This window comes from Podarcis raffonei, chromosome 9 (genome assembly GCF_027172205.1).
Source record: "Podarcis raffonei isolate rPodRaf1 chromosome 9, rPodRaf1.pri, whole genome shotgun sequence".
Classification (NCBI taxonomy): Eukaryota; Metazoa; Chordata; class Lepidosauria; order Squamata; family Lacertidae; genus Podarcis; species Podarcis raffonei.
In genome coordinates, this window is record NC_070610.1 from 39209591 (window position 1) to 39231623 (window position 22033).

The window sequence follows — 22033 nt, forward strand, 5'->3', positions numbered from 1 at the left end:
CTCTGGGGAAAGGAAAGAAGCAGCCACAGAAGATGACATGAACCAGATCTTTGATTTGTTTAATAAATGTTATTTCATGGCTTGCCATTTGAAGACTAAGCAACAGCTGTGCTAGATAATTAGATGAGATTAAAAGAACAAGGGTTATATTATATAAGTTATATAATAATAATAGTCTCCCATTGGCACTATCCTCAAGTTAACATGCTCATATAGGTGTTATTCTAATGTATGAAGAGGAATAGAATTGTCACAACTAGCACAATGCACATAAGTCTTTGTGCAAGGAGAATGAAGAAAGGCACAATGCCTACCATTATAACTTTATCAGCATGTAACATTTAAAAACCCCCACTATGGAGTGATGTTTACATATTCAACTGGTGATGAATGCTAGGAAATCCTGCCTCCGATGAGCTAGATGATAAACCGCAGTCCGGAAATGGCTTTACTGTTTTCTATACTCATTTGTCAAGGTATATGGGAGCTGGTAAAATTGTTGGAGTCAACTTACTATATTCATTTCAAAGGAGGGGTTTGTTTTTTTTTGGAAGGTTTATTGAGAAGGATGGAAGAGCTCGTTTTTATAGCTTGCACATGAGACGGAATAATTTTGCTACAATGAAAGATATTTCAATTTAGACTTAATGAGAATTCACAATATGAGTGGACATTTAGCAATCACATTGCAACATTATCTGATTTAATATTTAAACCGGAAATGGAGCATTAAAAGGCTAAAATGGTTTCATCCTAGGTGTACAGCCATGACATGGCCTTAAGCTGTCTCTTTTAGCAAAAGTGGCAATAGATTCCAGAGACAAGACATATCTATCAAAGGTTGAATGCAACCCCCCCCATGAACGGTAGGGAAATTGCCTCTAGCATTGTTCCGCAAACACTTATGCAAGAGTCTGCAGACACGTTTGTGTAATGTTATAATAGGTAGGTTCTATAGCAGCTCTCGCGCTTCCGCCTGTGTGACCTCTTGCAAAAGAACGTGTTTTGAGTTTGAGTTTAGTTTCACTTTTCTTGCACAACGTTCTGGTATGACATGTAAAATGTCATTCCAAGGTCAGTTCCACACCATACATTTAAAGCATATGGCTCCCCCTGCCAGAAAAATATATTCCTGGGAATTGTAGTTTGCCAAGGGTCCTCGAAATTCTTGCTCTGTGAGAGGTAACCTCTGTATTGTCTGGATTTGTAAATCTCACCAGGGATGGTTATGGATGGAAGCGAGAGCTGCCTATAAAAGGTTTGATGTAGTAGAAGTAGGAGCACCTCATGTGCAAAAAAACCCTGGCATGATGCAGGGGGAACTGAGGCAGCCAAATTAAGGCATGCTTACTGAATATAGAAGGTTCTGGTCTGGTGCAGAATGAAAAGAAATAAAAGGAATCTGGGGAACTGTGGAGCAGGAATAGAATGAAGTGACTGCAGTACCAAGCTGAAGAAGAACTCCCCACTGCAATATTTTGTGGCAGTTAACTTGTAACTACAATAACTCAATTACAGTTTTATATCAAGAAAATAGGAACATTAGCACTGTATTTTATATTGTTGTTGTTGGCATCTGTCTGTCTCAAGAGACAATGGAGTGTGCTTCAGGGGGTGAAGTCAAACTGCATGTCTCTTTGCCCAGGCATCTCCTGGCAGTTGATGCCAGTTTTCACTGCCCCTGATTAAGCTGATGATGTTTTAATGAAGTGTTTTACCATACTGTTCTCACTAAGACACTCCTGCTGTTATGTTGTGTTTCTTGTCATAAGGTGCTCTGAGATCCTATCTTGAAGTGGTTTAGAAATTATTTGAAATAAATCCAGGGAGAAGTCCTGCCTGAAGGCCTCCTGCTTTCTGCCAAAAATATGTTTCCATGGTAACCAGAAGCAGCTCTCTCCTCTGAATAAAGTTCTGTGACAAAAACAACAACCATCTAAACCCTTTCAGTCTTAGAGAAGCTTAATGACACTTATGAATTCACTCATGCACCTCATTTTAAAAAAAATAAAATGAAAAGCCCTTACCTAACCTCATATACTTCATAAGCAATAAACATGTTATATAGATTCACATACTGAACTCTCTTGCAACCTAGCCTTCACACAACCACCATTTTCCTTCCCTTCCCTTAGTCTTTCAGGTTAGGGCCAATACTCAAGCAAAAGACACAATGGACCAGTGACCACCTACCTAGGTACCAAACCTTTGTTTTCCTCTTTATATAATAGCTCACTTTGCTATATACAGAAGATACCATTGAGCGAACTCAGGACGCCAGGGAGAAACGTGCTAAGAGGAAGGCATGCTTGGCAAATCCACACCGTGATCAACTCCCGCTCAGAAACCAATGTCCCCACTGTGGAAGGAAGTGTGGATCCAGAATTGGCCTCCACTGTCACTTACGGACTCATTGCTAAAACCGTGTTTATGAAAGACAATCTTACTCGGCTACGAGTGATCGAGAAAGAAGAAAGAAGATACAGAAGATACTTGATACAATACCAAATTGCGCCCAGCCATGTGTCTCTCCCTATATTTTCCAGCAGCTGTTTTGACCACCACTTTCTCACCTATCTTTCCTTAAAATCTGGCAAGTTGCACACCTGACTCAAGGTGCTTCTTCATACCAAATTACTGACATGAAAAGTCACAACGTGTAGAATTTATACTTTATAACAGGAACACAGTATAAATCCACACAGCCTTACATTTAGTATTGTTCCATAGCCTCTATGGTACCATTAAAGTAAGTAACAAGTAAGCAACAAAATTCATTACGCTTTCTTCCCTTTTACCAGCAATGGAGTATTGCTAATTTTTAAATTTCATGCTGGCAGACTCTCTCTAAGCGTTGCAGCATGACCAAAGGAATGGCTTGCAATCTACTGCCAACTGAATGAGCTCATTCACCAAAGCTAACATATTGTTACCAGCTAAGGATCCTGCACAGCAGCAATAAAGCATGTGTTCAGCTGCAAATCCTAGAAAGGACAGAACTGGAGTATTCAAAGCTTAAGTGTATTCAAAGCAGAAGCCTACTGTGTTCAAAACTTGCTAACACATATCCCAAGGTATTATTTAGATGCAGCAGTTTTAGCAAATTATTGAACACTGGTTTTAATATGTTTTCATTTTGGTTTTCAGCAGGAAATAAGTTATACTGCAACTGTGCTGCTTATATCACACATTTCCAAATAAGGATGCTGCTAAGGTGGAAATGCCTGTAGTCAAATTTATCAACCGTGCTGGACCAGGGTATAAAAACTAGGCGGCGAGGGGGGGGGGAATACATTCCCACAAAACATTTCCATAAGCAGGCACTCATGGGATCACTTTAAAAAAGGGGAAGTCTCACTAACTCACTCTCCACCTGCAGGCTGCTCAAGACAACAGCAAAGACAACCTCAAGCTCCAAAAGAGATATCTTGAGTAATATTAAGGATTTCTCTATGGACATGCAACCAAGTTTTGTTACCCGTGCACTGCATGCCTGGCAATTCAGCTGAAGGAAGAGGGGCCAGATTCTAGAAGACACAGATGTACAGCAGATTTACTCAGGGCGCTGAGATACTCTCAAATGCTTCTAAAATCGGATACTAGAGCCAGTGGTGTAGCGTGGGGGGTGCAGGGGGGGCCAGCCGCACCGGGCGCAACCCGGGCGGGTTACAGTTAGGGGGCGCAAATCCACGGGTTAGGGGGCGCAAATTACTTGCCTTGCCCTGGGTGCTGACAACCCACGCTACGCCACTGACTAGAGCTCCATGCGATTCCATACATTTCAATTCTGCAAATGTTGCCTGTGGCCATGCTCATCATCACCAGTTTGAACAGCTCACCACAACCAGCCTATAGTATATTGTGATGGCATCACACCAAGAGAGCTTTTAATAACAGCATGTAGGCAAAGAGATCATCTCCTTCACCTGCTTGCCAGCCTACTAGTAATTTTAAGCCCATGTGAATGTATCAGAAGCCAAAAAGCTTTACGCCATAAAGTAAAAGCCAAACTATGTCAATTCCCCCACCCTTAGGAAGTGGGTCATCAACACTTTTCTAAATTGCCTATTTTACATTTGAACTCTCAGCTAGTTCAGCTAGTCCAGCTTGATGACACAATCACAGTACTATGGAGTAAAGGTACTATGTGGCTAGGTGTTTAGTTCTCTTATTGTTACTAATGGCTCATTGCAAAGCAAAAAGATTTCACAACTGCACTAAGAAAGGACAACACTCAGCACAGCAGCTGATCTGCCTCTATAGGGCATGATCGTGCAAGCTGTCCACTTCAGGTTGACATATGGGTCCTGCAGCAAAAGGAGCAAAAATTGGGTATAACCTTGGCCTCTGATAGGGTTCAGTTCCAGAGCACAGAAAAGAAATAACAGTAACAGTGACCCACCGTCAAGTAACAGGGGATGAGGGATAAGAACTTCCAGATCAGCTTAAGTCAAAACACTTTTAGAAATTATGCACTCAGAACTGCACAGATGGCATGCACAGAATGGTTGTGTAGGGGATGCTGGCAACTTCACAGGAAACATGGAGAGGTGGCATGGAAGTCATCATATATCCATCTTCCTTAGCCTAATGCCCTCAGGATATATCGAGGGTACCGGACCGAGGAAAACTGCTATATAAGAATCGCAGCCAGAATGTGTGCAGCTAACTCCAATAACCTTCCAAGGACCCAGCAACGGTTATGAGGCTTTAATATATGCAACAGGATTCCCACCTGGAAACATCAGAAGGAACCAGGAAGGGAGGACCTCTCCACCTATGTTAAAAGTTGGCCATTTGACCTGAGGCTGCAAAAGAACTGCAGTGTTAACTCAGCATGATTAACGAAAAAGAGTAATCTGAAGGGGAGGGTATGTTACTTTGAGTGGTTTAGTTGGAAAATAAAACGTTAAAATGAGCAGAACTAGTTTTTGAACGGGGAGAAGGCGAAAATCAAAGCCCCCAGCCCAGTCCTTCTCCCCGCCCTCTTTCAGTCTTTATTTTCCCAGCATATTTAGCATTTCAAAAGGATAGAACCTGGCAAAAGATCCAGACATTACCCAGTCACAAGACCTAACCAGTCACAATGAATGGAATGGGATGTCATGTGAAAGTGTGCTGTCTACACATGTGATGTAATCGCTTTGGCCTTGACCAGCCTCTCTCACAATACAAGTGAACAGATTATGAAATGACTGATTTCTGAACCCTCTGATTATTCAGCAAATACGGGGAAAAGGGAACAGCAAACACACAGAAGTTTGGTTCTGTGGTTGTAGATTGCTGCTCCATTTGGTTCTCCACGTTAGCAATGAGACTAATTACAGGAAATAAAAACTAATATGACCCCAAACTGCAATGGAGAAGCTGTTTTTATGAATGCAAGTCTACTGGGGAGAAAGTCACAGATGAAAGAAAATGATGATGCGAAAACACTGGGTTGTGTCTGAGTAAAGTACACATTGAAATCAATGGGCTTAATGATTAGCTTTCAATGGGTCTACTCTGAGTATGACTTAGTAAGGTACCGCCTGCAATGCTCAAGCAAATTGTTTTATTTTGCTTGTATGTTCAAAGCAGATAGAATAACTGAGCTTGTTCAGATTTCTAGAAGCAGAAATGAGGACTTGGTTTAGAAATATCCTTTCACTGTACAAAAGTGTGAAGTGATTTCAGTGATCATGGAGTCACCTCAATCCTTCTGTCCACTCCTAAATATACAGAGCTACCCTGAAAATAAGTGCTGAGCAGCCTGACCAGAGATGGTCACTGATGCATTCCTCCATGAACATAGTAACGTTTCCTGTTCTACTCTCCAACTGCTGTTATAAGCTTCACTTTGTACATGGCTCGCTTCATACACAGAGATGGTGAGACCTGTAACCTGGCAACACCTGGAGGGCCACAGGTCTCTCCCTTCTAAATCCCTGCTTATGTTCTACCACTACAGTGCAGTGCTCATTCCACACCATGCCCCATTTCCACAAGGCTGAGATCTATTAAACCTGCAGCTATCTCCATGAAGCTGTAATTCTCAGCATACGTAGGAGCATTCTGTCAGTACTAACACAAGGCAAGACACCAGTTGCTATCCTAACCCAGGAGTTGACAAATAGTCATACTGGGCAATGAGGTTGTTTACATGCATCAGTATGCATGTGTGTAAATTTAGCACACATACACTAAGGGCATACAGTAGTAAATTAAAAACCAAGTAGTCTAAACATCATTTGAAAACAAATTCAGAACCGAATATTGAATGCAATTTTCTCCTCCCTCCTATTTTCACAAATGACCTACAGGAGGGGCTGTGTGATAGAAGCATGGGCTCTGTGATAGAAGAAAGGCAGAATATCAATACAAGAAAAATAAATATTAGAACTGTCAGCTCATCATGGGGTTGGCATCATTTCATTGCTCAACAGATGAGTAGCACACGTCTGTAATGTTTTATGCTAAATCGCCTTAATACTTACTCTCTGGCTACAACAAGGCGTCTTTAAATGGCAACATCTAAGAAAACTGTAGAGAGGATTCACAAATGCTTAACATTATAAAATTGTTTTAAAACACAGTGTGTAAGCTTTTAGGCTAGAGTGGGCCTAAGTTTTCCCTTAGGACTTCATTTTAAACATATACGTACTAGGGAGAGCAAATAGCAGAAGACTAACATTGTGTTGATTTATAGCCCAATAGCTTGTGCATCTTTTAAAACTGAAGGATTTAAAAATATTATATTGGGTTAAGAAACAAACCTAAGAGGTGTCCTTAGAATGAATGATGTTGTTTAAGACTCCTATCGAAAACATGTATGAATTGTATCAGAAGATACAGGGTGCAGTGTTTTTGAAGCCATACTAGCAAGTTCACGTAAGGCTACATTCTCAACTCCTAAAACATTTGGGAACCTATGGCCCTCTGGGTGCGAATGGACTCTCAATTCTCATTATATGCTGTCAGCATGTCCAATGGTCAGAGCTATTAGGAACTGTAGTTCAATAAGATCTCCAGGATCATAAGTTTCCCATTCATCATACACTACTTACTGAGGACTGAAATCCTGTGCACACTTACAAGGAGCCAACCCCAATGAACACAGTGGGGCTTAAGTGAAAAGGGGAATGTATTGCAGTGTGTTGTAACACATAGCACATACATCACAAGAGTATTATATTTGTATTGCGTGCATCTTTCAAGACGTTCAGAGCTGCATGTGTCTTTTTCTGACCTCTTGGTTGAGTGAAGATTTCAATCAGGGTACAGTTCAAGTCCTACATCCCCTCTCTACATCACATCAACTTGAATAAAGTCTTTCCCCAACCTGAAGCTCAGTGCAGCAAAAAACCAACAGCATATTCCTAACCATGCCTATGAAGAATCAAGTCCTATGGAGCTCAAAGAGGTTTACATGCAGGGTAAGTGAATTCAGGACTGCAGCCTAAGGTACCTCAAAGCAGAAAGAGGTGCCTAAGGCACCTCAAATGGGAGGGCGCATCCTAGTCTAAAGGCAGCCACAGGCCTGGCCCACCAGCTGCGTCGAGCACTTTACCCATGAGGGGAGGCTGTTACGAAACAGCTGCTGAACATGTGCAGCACGTCTTAACCATTTCAGAGCCATTTAAACATTAGGATCAACTCCATTCCTCGCGGAGCGCTGCATTCGCTCAGAGTCCCAAAGTGACCTGTAGGACCTGCAAAAGAAGCAATTTCTCCCCTCGCCTTTCGATCTGCAGAACGAGCCGACCAATGCGCCCGCCGTGAGCGCAGGGTAATCCCGGTGGCTGCTGCATAAGCAAAAAGAGAAAGAAAGAAGAAGAGAGCGGGGCAGAGAGGGAGAGGGAGAGAGAGAAAAGCTGGGTGCATAAGAGGAAAAATAACTCGCACAGAGGCACCTCGATGATCCGGGCACAATGCATGCACTTTGCTCACTCACCTGAACGCAGAGCCTTCCTTGGCCGCCTGACAAGGAGAAGCTGAGTTGTTGCTGCTGCTGCTGCTGCCGCCGCCGCCGCCCCTTTTGTTAAACAGCTTCTGGAGCAGCGTGGGGGCCATGCTGCCGCCCTAAGCTTAGGGAAGCATGCGTGGGGAGCCAGGAGACACCTGCGCCAGGTCGCTCGCTACTGCTACTGCTGCTGCTGCAGTAGCATCCATGCCAGCCACGATCTGGCCAGCCCGAGTTGCGCTTCCAGCGCTCCGCCTCGCCCCGCCGCCCCCTGAGCCGGCGCCTCCCTCTCTTCCCAAACAGGCATTAATGGAGGCGGCCAGTCATATGACTGGGAGCGAGCCAAGCGGGTTTGCCCGGCGGCACGCACAGCTCCCCCCTGCGGCCGGCTCGAGTTCCGCAGCCCCACAATCCAAGCCTGGGAGCTTCCCGAACGCGCAATCCCCGCCCTGCGTTTTGTCATTGGATACTCGGGGATTCCGAGCCTTCCCCGGGCGCGCCGCAAGAGGCACGCTTAAAGGGACGCGGGTTTTCTCTTCTTTCCCTGATCAGTCTCAGAGGGCCTTGAAAGGGCTGTCTTTGGATGGAAGCGAAGGGGATGCGAGAAGATGAAGGGAAAGAAAGGATGGCCTCCTTTTCACACTGTGGTTTCATATATGGCACAATGCAATATTTCCGGTTTCACGAAATCAACATACTCACAAGAACTACGCACAAAGAAGTACTGCAAATGTTAAAAGTAACTGGATTTTCAGTTATGAATCAGCAGCAGCCTCCTGCCGAAAGAAAGAAAACCAGTGGATTTCAACATCAGTGGTTTAAATCAGTGCAGTTTGGAATGGTTCAGTCTGCCATCTTGATTCAAAGTAGTGTCCAATCATATCCAAATATAGACAAAAACCTGTTTCTTGATCTCAAGAACCATCATGCAAAATATGATTATGCTGTCTTAGGAGGTGTCCAAACTCCACCCCCACCATAGCAAACAATCAGCCAAAATATATACAGTAGTAGATTATATCCCAGCTGAGACCAGTTCTGGTTTTTTCTAGGCAATCACCACTATAAAGGCCGATGTGTTTCTTGAAATACATTTCTGCATCTTCTGAAGTTTGGCTTTGCTCTAAACATTTTCACATGCAGCCTTATCCTGTTTAGAAGCCACTGTTTTCGGTGCAGTTTGTTTATAAGAAAATGTATATAGCTGTGCCTATATGCGCTCAAGCTGGCAGCCCAAGCCTATGTATGTTTAGTAAGTTTGATGGTCACTTAGTTCAATGAGACTTCACTCCCTAATAAATGTAGTTCAGATTTCTAGATGCCTTGAAAGTACTGTCCCTTAGAAAATCCTATTTGGATTTGTAACAACCATTTGCTAGTTGCAAATATCCCCTTCTTGGGCAAGGAGCTAGAGCAGGTAATTGCAGCCCGCAGTCCAACACTAGACCATTAAATCAGACTGATAATGTGGATCTCTTTCAGTGGCTTCAGACTGGTTTCAGACAGCAGCAATATAGTCACCCTGATGGATGGCATATGACAGGAGAAGGACAAAATATACTTCTCTGGGCCTTCCGGTGTTGGTGCTTACCTTTAAAGTCCTAAATGGCTTTTGACCTTAAAATCAGCCTTCTTCTATATGGGGCTGCACAAACATTAAGGTCTTCCTATCTGTTGTTAGGAGGGTTGTGACCACCAGAGGGGACTTTTTTTCAGTCACAGATTCCTGCACATAGAATGCCCTTCACAGGGAGCTTATCTGAAACTGAACCAAAAACTTTTATATTTCCCCAGGAACTCTGGCATCTTGAGTAGTTGGTTTTAAACGTTTCGTTTTAAGGTATTTTGATTTTCTGTTACTCATTTTCACACAACCGTACCATCCCTCCTCTTCTTTTTAGCCTTGAAAACTTGCCTACGCGAAGCCATCACGCAGTTGAATACCTAAATATGTGGTTATGTGGTCTGTCACTATAAGGCACTCTGCAAAAGCTCACAGGTGAACTTTAATAATGATGATGATGATGATGATGATGATGACGACGACAATGACATTCCTGTCCTGTGCATCTAAAGCCGTATTTCACTTCAAAACCCCGCCCCTCCTGCCTCAAAAACTAAAAGATGACGGAGAACTGAGGTCAAGCGGCGTAGGCACTGGTGTTAAATTAAAACGCAGAAATATCGTCCTCTTGGAGAGTGCATATACACCGAAAGTGTTCTCGAGGGACAGTAGGACGCAGCTCTGGAAACGAAGCTCGTCGGAACGTTGTCCTTTCGCAACGACGCGGCCTGCCACCCTTAATTTACTCGGGAGAGCCAGTAAGCAAATTCCACTGAAGACGGGAAGGGAAAACCAAAACAAAACGACCGTGCCCAAAACACGCTCGGGCTTCGATGTCCCCAGCAGCAGCAGCAGCAGCAGCCTCCGCCGCCATGCGCTCTTCTAGATGTTCGCCTCTGAGCTACAGGGAAGGAGGGGCGGCCGGCGAGCTTCCCCCGCCTCATTTGAAGCAGGAAGGCGGAGCCTCCACTGCAGGCCGCAGCGGAAGGCCGAGGCGCAGAGGAGGCGGCGGCGGCGTGAGGCAACAGCAGCAGCAGCAGCAGCAGCAGCAGAAGCCGGCATGTCTCACGAGTCTCCTCTCTGCAAGCCCTCCAGCCCGAGCAACCCCCGGGTGTTTCTCGATGTGGACGTTGGGGGAGAACGAGGTGCGGGCGGGGAGAGGCGAAATGGCAGAGAGGTCGTGGGGGGGGGGCGGGGAGGAGAAGAGGCGGCGGAAAGCGCCCGCGGAAGGTTCCCCGGCGGCGCGAAGGGCGCGAGGGGCCTGAGGGGCAGGAGGGAGGGAGAGTGGCCGGCCTAGCCGAGGCCCCTTCAGTGGCCGGCAAGCAGGTGGTCGGAGGACCGTGTGCTGCTGCTGCCGCCGCCGCTGTCCAATGTTCTGCAAGCTCTGCCTTAGCCAACAGGGCGGGCAGCGGGAGGAAGCGGCGCTGCCCCCGGATCTTTTGTATCGTTTCCCCCTCGCCCGAGTGGGAATTCTCCCTCAGGCCGCCGTCGCCGCACGGAGAGCAGCGCACCCGTAGCGCGCGGCGTATATATAGTAAAATATTGGGGAAGCGGGTTGGCGGAGACGGGACCACTTAAGGACCCTTCCCCCGCTTTCCCCATAATTAAAAAACAAATAAACCCAAAGTAGAATAAATCCCGCGAAGTCCCTCACTGCACAAACAAGACTAGAGAAAAAACGTACTGCCCCATCCTGCTTTATATGTTAAATATAAAATAAGTTTTTTTTAAAAATCCCCTCAGAACAAGCGATTCCCTCATCAGCAACCTGGAGTGGTATGTTCGAGGAAAAGCTTTTACCACTTTGTCGCGTGTATTTGTGTAAACCTTGACTCTCTAGATTTAAAGAATGCTAAGGCAGGCTAGAAAATTCCAGAACTAATTTCTTTTTCCTGGCTTGAACTACAGAAATATTGTAATATATATATATATATATATATATATATATATATATATATCGCCTTCTAGTGTTATATATCGGTTCATTTCACCCAATAACATGCCTGCACGGATTCTGATTTTGAGGAAAGGGTCACATAACAGCTCTTGTGAGTGGAAAGCCTGAGGTCAGGATACTTTAATAGAGAACCATAGAATTGTAGAGTTGGAAGGGACCATGAGGGTCATCTACTCCAACCCCCTGCACTGCAGGAATCTTTAGCCCAACTTGGCACCACCCACAACCCTGAGATTAAGAGTCTCATGCTCTATCACTTGATCTGTCCCAGATGTGAACGATCTGAATGCCAACGTTGCTTCCCTTCTATTAAATTTCCCTTTTGGTGTGTGATTTTTGTTTACCTCTTTCCGTGCAAAGTAAGAGTTTCCCCATCACATTGAGGTTGGAGCTCCCTAAAATGCAGTGCTTGGGCAGATGCAGAATTGAATTAATTCATAACATGGCATGTAACAGCTATATCAGGTTTCAGAAACAAGGCATGGCCTCAAATTAATGGCAGCAATCAATAATCAGTGTTCCCATTCTGATCAGAAGTACTTTGGAATGGAAAAAGCTGGTCTTTAAAAAAACGCACTGTATAATCTTCAATGCACTTGTCAAGGCAAAACAAATGGCCTAAGGCAGACTATCAAATTTGTGTTGATTAGGATTTTTCTAACCGTATGCATACAGACTAGTAACACCACCAACAAGCGGCACCCAAGGTGAACAATGGGCCTCTCCCATGTTATTAATAAATAGTGGCATTGAGTCAAGTGCATGGGTGCCAGAAAAGATAAATTTGAGCTTTACCTAGGTTGTCACTGGAATTGCTCAATCTTGGCATAGTAACTAGAGTGCTTCATTGACACGTGGAAAGCCTGTGTTCAAGTCGCTTTATAGCCGTGAAGTTATTTGGGTATTGTGAAAATACAGTAGGTGAGTTAATGGTACGCTACGTGAATGTACATGGAGGAATGCAGGATGCTGGTATGATAAAATAAAACTTTGGACCTCTTTTCATTCCAGCTGGCCGAATTGTATTAGAATTGTTTGCAGATGTTGTACCTAAAACTGCTGAAAACTTTCGTGCATTGTGTACTGGAGAAAAGGGTATTGGACCAGCCACTGGAAAGCCTCTTCATTACAAAGGATGCCCCTTCCATAGAAGTAAGTTTGTTTTGTTTTTGTTTCCTTGGGTTAGCTGAAAGGAAGATTATACTTGTTTTAAATCCTTTCCTTTATTTTGGTGTCCTACTCTTCTGTTTAAACGAAAACTTCCACGGTGAAGTATAATTTATAAATGAAACAATAAATAACCACAAAACAGACAAAAAATACAACATAAAAGAGCATCACCATTAAACCAGCAAACTGAAGCTGAATCCTGACAATAAGTAGGCACTGTTGGTGGGGGGGGGGCCCAGTTCTTTGCTCTGTTGTGGATGAAGTTGCGCTCCCCACCAAGGAGGAGACAGGGGACTCCCCGGAGAAGGAGGCTAGTTCACCAACACAGGAGCCAGATATATGGAGAAACGTGACTCAAAGAAGTAGGAGGCCCAGGGTTCGCTCTGATTGTTTAGAAATACACAATCGCTTTGAGGTCCTCTCCCCTAGCATGGAAGACGAAGAGCAGACTCCATTTGAGGATCTCTCCCTCATTACAGTCGATCAGGTATATGAAGACGAGCAGCAAAGTCAGGCGACCGTGGAACGGACAGCTCACGGAAGAACCCCGACCAAACCTAAGAGGAGGCGTGTAGTGGTGATAGGGGATTCCCTACTGAGGGGAACAGAAGCAGTGATCTGTGGGCATGACAAGATGTCTCGGGAAGTGTGCTGTCTCCCCGGGGCTAAGATCCAAGATGTAACTGAACGACTGCAAGGAATCATAAAACCCACTGACAAATACCCCTTCCTCTTGGTTCATGTGGGAACCAATGACACTGCAAGCAATAGCCTCCAGAAGATCAAAAGAGACTACGAGGCTCTGGGCAGGAAATTGAAGCAATTAAATGCACAAATTGTCATCTCATCTGTCCTCCCAGTTGAACGACGTGGCCCAGGGAGAGAGGGAAAAATAGTGGAAGTGAACTATTCACTTCGCAAATGGTGTAAACAGGAACGGTTTGGATTCTTAGATCACGGACTGCAGTTTCTTGAAGATGGACTTCTGGCAAGCGATGGGCTGCACCTCACAACGGTTGGGAGGAATGTTTTTGCCAAAAATCTCAGAAACCTCATCAGGAGGGCTTTAAACTGACTAATGTGGGGGAGGGAGACAGTGCTCCTGAAGGTAGGAGTCTATCAATTGATGAAGATGATCATCCAAATGTCATAGACCAAATGGAGCAAACAGCACTCAGACCTAGTGGTGGGAGGAAAAAATCCTTAAATAAGAGACACGGGGGAATGATTAATGGACTTCAATGTCTGTACACTAATGCGCAAAGCATGGGAAATAAACAAGATGAGCTTGAGCTCTTGGTACAGCAAACTAAATATGACATAATAGGCATCACTGAAACCTGGTGGGATAAGTCCCATGATTGGAATGTAATAATGGAGGGATACAATCTATTTCAGAGAAACAGACCAGACAAGAAAGGAGGAGGAGTGGCGTTATATGTCAGGGATGTGTATACCTGTGAAGAGATCCAAGATTTAGAACCTCAAAGCCAAAGTGAGAGCATTTGGGTCAAAATTAAGGGAGAGAAGAATAACAGTGACCTCATTGTGGGAGTTTACTATAGATCCCCAAGCCAAACGGAGGACATAGATGATGCCTTCATGGAACAGATGGCCAAGCATGCAAAAGGAAGGGAGATAGTAGTAATGGGGGACTTCAATTACCCGGATATTTGTTGGATGTCAAACTCAGCCAAGAGCATAAGGTCAAACAGATTCCTCACTGGCCTTGCAGACAACTTCATTGTCCAGAAAGTGGGAGAAGCAACAAGAGGAACAGCCATTTTAGATCTGGTCCTAACCAATGTTGATGACCTGGTTAGTGGGGTAGAAGTGGAAGGATCATTAGGCGCGAGTGATCATGCTCTTCTGAAGTTTACTATACAGCGGAAAGGAGCAGCCAAGCATACTAGGACTCAATTTCTTGACTTTAAGAAAGCCGACTTCATAAAACTTAGGGAAGTGCTGGGTGAGATCCCATGGACAGTAATACTAAAAGGAAAGGGAGTTCATGATGGCTGGGAGTTTGTTAAGAGGGAGATAGTAAAAGCACAACTTCAGGGAATACCAATGAGACGGAAACATGGAAGGTGCCTAAAGAAGCCACGGTGGCTATCTAAAGAACTTTTAACTGAGATAAGATTAAAAAAGGATGTGTACAAAAAATGGAAAAGGGGGGAAACCACCAAAGAAGAATTCAAACAAATAGCCAGCACGTGTAGACGCAAAGTCAGAAAAGCTAAAGCACAGAATGAACTCAGGCTTGCTAGAGAGGTTAAAAGCAACAAAAAAGGCTTTTATGGGTATGTTCGTAGCAAAAGGAAGAACAAAGAAACAGTGGGGTCACTCAGAGGAGAAGATGGTGAAATGCAAACAGGGGACACAGAAAGGGCTGAACTCCTCAATGCCTTCTTTGCCTCAGTCTTCTCCAATAAAGAAAACAATGCCCGACCTGAAGAATTTGGAGCAAATGATTCAGCAGAGGAAACACAGCCCAGAATAACTAAGGAGATAGTACAAGAATACTTGGCTAGTTTAGATGTATTCAAGTCTCCAGGGCCAGATGAACTGCATCCAAGAGTATTAAAAGAACTGGCAGATGTGATCTCAGAACCACTGGCAGTCATCTTTGAGAATTCCTGGAGAACAGGCGAAGTCCCGGCAGACTGGAGGAGGGCAAATGTTGTCCCTATTTTCAAAAAGGGGAAAAGAGAGGACCCAAATAATTACCACCCAGTCAGTCTGACATCAATACCAGGGAAGATTCTGGAGCAGATCATTAAGCAAACAGTCTGTGAGCACCTAGAAAGGAATGCTGTGATCACCAATAGTCAGCATGGATTTCTGAAAAATAAGTCATGTCAGACTAACCTGATCTCATTTTTTGACAGAATTACAAGCCTGGTAGATGAAGGGAACGCAGTGGATGTAGCCTACCTTGATTTCAGCAAGGCATTTGACAAGGTGCCCCATGATATTCTTGTAAAGAAGCTGGTAAAATGCGGTCTTGACTATGCTACCACTCAGTGGATTTGTAACTGGCTGACTGACCGAACCCAAAGGGTGCTCATCAATGGTTCCTCTTCATTCTGGAGAAGAGTGACTAGTGGGGTGCCACAGGGTTCTGTCTTGGGCCTGGTCTTATTCAACATCTTTATCAACGACTTGGATGATGGACTCAAGGGCATCCTGATCAAATTTGCAGATGACACCAAACTGGGAGGGGTGGCTAACACCCCAGAGGACAGGATCACACTTCAAAACGACCTTGACAGATTAGAGAACTGGGCCAAAACAAACAAGATGAATTTTAACAGGGAGAAATGTAAAGTATTGCACTTGGGCAAAAAAAATGAGAGGCACAAATACAAGATGGGTGACACCTGGCTTGAGAGCAGTACATGTGAAAAGGATCTAGGAGTCTTGGTTGACCACAAACTTGACATGAGCCAACAGTGTGACGCGGCAGCTAAAAAAGCCAATGCAATTCTGGGCTGCATCAATAGGAGTATAGCATCTAGATCAAGGGAAGTAATAGTGCCACTGTATTCTGCTCTGGTCAGACCTCACCTGGAGTACTGTGTCCAGTTCTGGGCACCACAGTTCAAGAAGGACACTGACAAACTGGAACGTGTCCAGAGGAGGGCAACCAAAATGGTCAAAGGCCTGGAAACGATGCCTTATGAGGAACGGCTAAGGGAGCTGGGCATGTTTAGCCTGGAGAAGAGGAGGTTAAGGGGTGATATGATAGCCATGTTCAAATATATAAAAGGATGTCACATAGAGGAGGGAGAAAGGTTGTTTTCTGCTGCTTCAGAGAAGCGGACACGGAGCAATGGTTCCAAACTACAAGAAAGAAGATTCCACCTAAACATTAGGAAGAACTTCCTGACAGTAAGAGCTGTTTGACAGTGGAATTTGCTGCCAAGGAGTGTGGTGGAGTCTCCTTCTTTGGAGGTCTTTAAGCAGAGGCTTGACAACCATATGTCAGGAGTGCTCTGATGGTGTTTCCTGCTTGGCAGGGGGTTGGACTCGATGGCCCTTGTGGTCTCTTCCAACTCTATGATTCCCTCTAAAGAAACAGGTTTGTTGTCTGCGGGTGCTCCTTGATCCCGCTCTGTCATTGGGTGCCTAAGTGGCAAGAAGTTATTTTTCCAGTTACATTTGGTTATCCAACTACAGCCATTGCTGGACCAAGATAGCCTTGCCATCATCTTGCTTGCTCTGATAACATCCTGTTTAACATCTTACACAAGTGTTGCTTATTGTGTGGGGATGTGGGATGGGGTCTTCTTGGTGGTTATACTAGTATGCAGAACTCCCTGTACTCAAGAAATGTACCATATTTACTCAAGTCTAATGCACCATCAAGTCTAATGCGCACCTCAATTTTCAGAATCTTGAAACTAAAATAAGTATTTGCTGGTGAATATAAATGTGCTATTGAATCTAATGTGCACCTTAATTTTCGCAACATAATTTGGCCAAAAATGGTGAGCATTAGATTCGAGAAAATATGGTATGTTTACTTAAGCTTATAGATTTATAATTTATGCATTACATGAAATAGGACTTTGGAATGTTGTCCAACCTAATGTTAGCTTTCATCTTTCTGTGTTCAAATTGTAGTTATCAAGAAATTTATGATCCAGGGTGGAGACTTCTCACATCAAAATGGAACAGGTGGAGAAAGCATATATGGTGAAAAATTTGATGATGAAAACTTCCATTACAAGGTAATGGCTTAATAATTAAAATTGTCACTTGATAGAATTATGAATGTTTTTCATTTTTACCATAATGAAATGTGACTTTGCCTTAAAAAAAAGTTTTATTAAAGCTTTTTTTGTGTAACGAACAAGCAAATAAACAAATAAAATTACATATAGTGTCTCCACTTTCAATTCATAGTCTTTTTCACAATTCATTTCAAGTAATTATCTGTATAAGGTCAACTCTAGCTGAAGTATATTTAAATATAGCTAACATTTAACAAGTATCTCATTTGAGGGAAATGTTTCAGACTCCTACTTAGTATGAATTTTTGAGATCTAATATAAAAGCTGTTAAATGTGATTAAGATACTTCAAATTAAATTCTGCACATTATCTTAAATATCTTATTTAACTTTATTATTAAGTTCGTTGAGTGTCTGGGTTATTTATTACGCCCAGTTTAATAATTTCCTTTGGACAGGCACAAGCCTTGCTTGGCATTGTATCTGCTTCAGGAACAGCTTCTCTGCCTTTTGGCTAAGATCATGTGAAAACATTCACTACGTTAATTAAGATACCGCAAGCCATTTTCCTTGTAACCTTTTGTCTTGTTAGCAGGATGTCTCTGATTCTTCATTCATGAATTATTCTAATCAGAATTACACTGGTATCTTTTTATATAGCACGATCAGCCAGGTTTGCTCAGCATGGCAAATTCAGGATGCAACACGAATGGCTCCCAGTTCTTTATCACAACTGTGCCAACTCCTCATCTTGATGGGAAACATGTCGTCTTTGGCCAGGTGATCAAAGGCATGGGTGTTGTAAAGCTACTAGAAAATGTTGAAGTAAAGGAGGAAGAACCTGCTAAGGTAAGCTTCGACAGCTTTAGAAGAAATCCTTTTTCAGTATTATAAATGAGTCAAGTTTTATTTTGGAAGTGTGAAAAACAGCTGAACTATAAAAGATAGCTACTGAATGGTAAACCGAGGGTGTGCATACAAGCTTGTGTGGTGGGTTGTTGGCTGAATTTGGCTGGGACTTGTGGCAAAATCTCTTCTCTTGTAACAGTTACACGTATCTAGTAATTCCCATTATTTAACTGGCATTCTAGCAAATTGTATGATATTCAGTGGAAAACTGCACAATGGCTTGAAATCAATAGCACATATTCATGTTTTCTGAAAATTCAGAGTAAGCTGTCTTTCGCAGGTAAAGTTGCCTTTCATGTACTCTTATTATTTTTACAGTTATGCATCATCGCAGAGTGTGGTGAACTGAAAGAAGGGGATAACTGGGGACTTGCTCCTATGGATGGTTCTGGAGATACTCACACAGATTTTCCTGAAGATTCTGATGTGGATTTAAAAGATGTAAGTATCTCTTCTCATTGAGAAAAGATGTTAGTGATGCAGTGGGAATTGTAAGGAAACAGAAAATGAACCTCTCTTACCAAAAACAGAGTAGCATTTATTAAGACAGCACAAGGTTGTTGTGAGGGTCAAATGGGGAAAGGGAGAAAAATGTATGCCACTTTGAACTCCTTGGAGGAAAGGTGAGATTTAAATGTAATAAAAGAAGCGAGGCTGCTGAAGATCTGGCTCAGGCACCACCAATCAGCAATGACTGCAAAACCATGTGCAAGATGCTTTGCAAGCTCCAGTTGACCATTGGGTCTTGCAGAGCGCTGTGGGCAGGTTTTCACAAGGCCTGATGTTCAGCTGACTCATAGGCAAGGGAGTAAAAAATATCAGTGTACTGCCTGCAGACAGCACGCATAGCAAAGGGTGCATTGGTCATACAACAAAATACTAATTGGCTCCTGTATCAGGAAAGAATACTACAGAACAAAAGCCACACTTCATCTCAACTCATTCAGAATTTAAGTGCCAAATGAGTTTAATCCAAGCTCTTCACTAGGCAGAGTCTATATAATCTTTTAATACGCCAACTGAATAAAAATACAATATAGTAAAGTGTTTTTCTGACCTATGACAAAGTAATGTGTCATTACATAGTCGATTGTAAATCCTGTCGCACTGAGGTTTTACCCAGATTCTAAACTTGCAGGCCTTCTCATAAAAAATCAGGAAAATGTTTTTGCAAATTACAGAATGATACCATCTCTCTCTCTCTGTTTTTGGTAGATTCACCAGGTTGTGTCTATAGCTGAAGATGTAAAAAATATAGGTAACACTTTCTTCAAATCCCAAAACTGGGCAATGGCAGTCAAGAAATACAGCAAGTCTTTAAGGTAATGAAATTGGGGATTCGAAACTAACATGGTCCAGATATTCTGGGACTGATCAGAAGCATAAATAGGCCATCCCCCCTTTATCTGCTTTAGCTAGTGTTGCAAGTTAGACATGTGGTAATACAATAATGCAAATTCTGTCATTTTATTTTGTACAGGTATATTGAAGCTTCTAAAGCTATAGTAGACAAGGAAGATTTAGCAAAGTTGAATGCTGTAGCATTGAGCTGCTACCTAAACATTGCTGCTTGCAGACTGAAACTGTTGGAGTGGCAAGATGCAATTGAAAACTGTACTAAGGTATATTGCTTATATTTTGGCTCAGAAAAATTGATAAAGTAGAATCCAACAAACAATTTATGACACAATTTTATTTAAAACAATATGCATAGCAAAGCATTCTTAATTCTTATCTGTCCAGTTTCTGGATTTATTGCATTAGGTCAGCATTGATGAAAATTTTAAAGCTAATTACCTGCCATTTCTTGTTTGGCCCTTCCCCCTTATCTCCCTTTTTGTCCTACAGAATAAATTCTGTTGAGGCATTTTTCAAGCCCAATTTAGTGTTCCACAACTCTGTCATATTTAAATGCTCTTGCCATGTGCCTTGATCCATTCATGTTTAGCATCTGCATGTTGGGATGTATTGCTTGGGCCATTGATCAGTAACACATATAGGCCAACACATGTCTTAAGAGATATAAACATAATGAATAGGGGAAGCCAGCAAATTTTTTGCAGACCTACATTCTGTTATATGTACCTACATATACCCCAAGAAAATCAATAGGAGCCCTCTTCTGTGTGTCCTCACAAGCTGAGATTCAGTATGTGGCTATAAGAAGAAATTGCTTTAGTGCAGCTTGATTGAATTCTTGGTAATTTCGTGATTAAAATATTTTGGTACTTAATAGCCATTGATCTCTAGGTGATGTAAATTGGTTATCAGAGTAGCCACAAGGTGTCGGTATACTGTCCAGATCTTTTTCAGTCTTATTTCATACTGATTGTTCAGCATGGTTCAGCGGCTACTTAAATGGATAGATACCAGAATGTCCACAAAAGACTGTGTAGAGGAAAACAAACAGCCATTTATGTTTTCTATTACTTGGGCACACAGGAAGGTTTTGTTGCTTATCAGATTAGCGACTTGAATTAGGCTGATAAGGAGAACTAGCTTTTGCTTGAAAGAAACCTAGGAAGGAGTTGCATCATTTGTTTCCTTGCTAAAAACTTCTCGCGAGATGCTGCTGCTCAAATTATTGCAGTAGCTGGTTTTGCTTACTGAATCTTAAGAAATATCAGAAATACTGTTCTTATTATTTTGCAGGCTCTGGCCATAGATCCTACAAACACCAAAGCACTTTACAGAAGGGCTCAAGCTTGGGAAGGAACAAAAGATTATGATCAGGCATTGGTAATTACAAGTACTTGGTTTGACATACAATGTTAAAATAAGATATACATAAACATATTGCTTACTTCTTTTCTTTTTCTTTAAAGGCTGAGCTTCAGAAGGCTCAAGGCATAGCACCTCAAGACAAAGGTAAAGTGCCATTCTGCTTAGTACCATTGACTAGGTAGCCTTTTGAATAAGCTGCACTAGTTTCACCGCAGACTGAAAACATTTTTTTGCTACTTGAGCCAGTATATGTATCCCATTGAGGGTGGGGAGAAAAGTAAGGGAAGAGGGTGTTATGTACTCTGAAATGAACATGCATGACTTTTAAGTTACACAAGCTATATTCACACTATTTTCTCTCCTGCGTTTTGACTAGCTTATTCTTAAATCAACCCTCTCTTGGGGAAAATGAATTTTTGGAATGGGAATTTGTATTCTAAATAGGTTACTTTTGGAGAAAGGTGTGAAAGTTCTGCAAAAGCATAAAACAGCAGTTTTAACCACTTTTTGTTTGTTTACTTCCACAGCTATCCAAATGGAAGTACAAAAAGTTAAGCAGAAGATAAAGAATGAGAAAGAAAAAGAGAAGGCAGCTTATGCAAAGATGTTTGCTTAAGTCAAGATAGTTTCTCCTCCTTAACTTGTGCACTGATAAAGGCAGGATTAGTATGAGTAGCAGTGACAGGGTGTTATTGACTGTCGCTAATACTGATGCTGTTTCACATGTTTACATCTTGGCTTTTCTTAAGGTTGCATATAATTTCTAACATCTTTCATTATTAAGTTAAATGGTAAGGCACTTAACAGTAGTAGTATTTTAACCTAAAATGTGTATGAAAAGCTACTTCGTAAAACTTCAGAACGATCGAGTGCAAAGAATTTGAACAAAGTTTGGTTACATACCAGAGGCTTAAATTCAACAAGCTATTTCCATCCTCTTTATCCCTCACTTGTAACTCTCATTACTGAAGATTCAAATGCTGTTAGAATTGTGTTGAAGAAATAAACTGAATTTGTAATTATATAGGG

The 22033-nt window shown here is 42.5% G+C and overlaps 2 protein-coding genes across 5 annotated transcripts in view; one reads left to right on the plus strand and one right to left on the minus strand.

The window, feature by feature from the left end:
• Positions 1–8110, minus strand: part of FNIP2 (folliculin interacting protein 2) — a 44671-nt gene extending 36561 nt beyond the window's left edge. For 2 of the 4 annotated variants that reach the window (XM_053402973.1, XM_053402971.1), the window contains exons 1-2: positions 7934–8110; positions 7692–7784 (exon numbers count right to left, since the gene is read on the minus strand). In XM_053402973.1, the coding sequence (XP_053258948.1) occupies positions 7692–7784; positions 7934–8052 (212 nt within the window). In that variant the 5' untranslated portion in view covers positions 8053–8110. The remainder of the gene's footprint in view (positions 1–7691; positions 7785–7933) is intronic. The other 2 variants (XM_053402975.1, XM_053402974.1) reach the window with 1 other exon arrangement.
• Positions 8111–10517: 2407 nt separating this feature from the next.
• PPID (peptidylprolyl isomerase D) lies at positions 10518–22028 on the plus strand. The gene is made up of 10 exons (XM_053402979.1): positions 10518–10651; positions 12475–12615; positions 17263–17369; positions 18032–18220; positions 18599–18721; positions 19496–19602; positions 19761–19902; positions 20933–21019; positions 21106–21148; positions 21532–22028. Exons 1-10 carry the CDS (start codon positions 10567–10569, stop codon positions 21618–21620), a joined length of 1113 nt encoding a protein of 370 aa, XP_053258954.1. The 5' UTR covers positions 10518–10566; the 3' UTR covers positions 21621–22028.
• Positions 22029–22033: the final 5 nt, after the last annotated feature.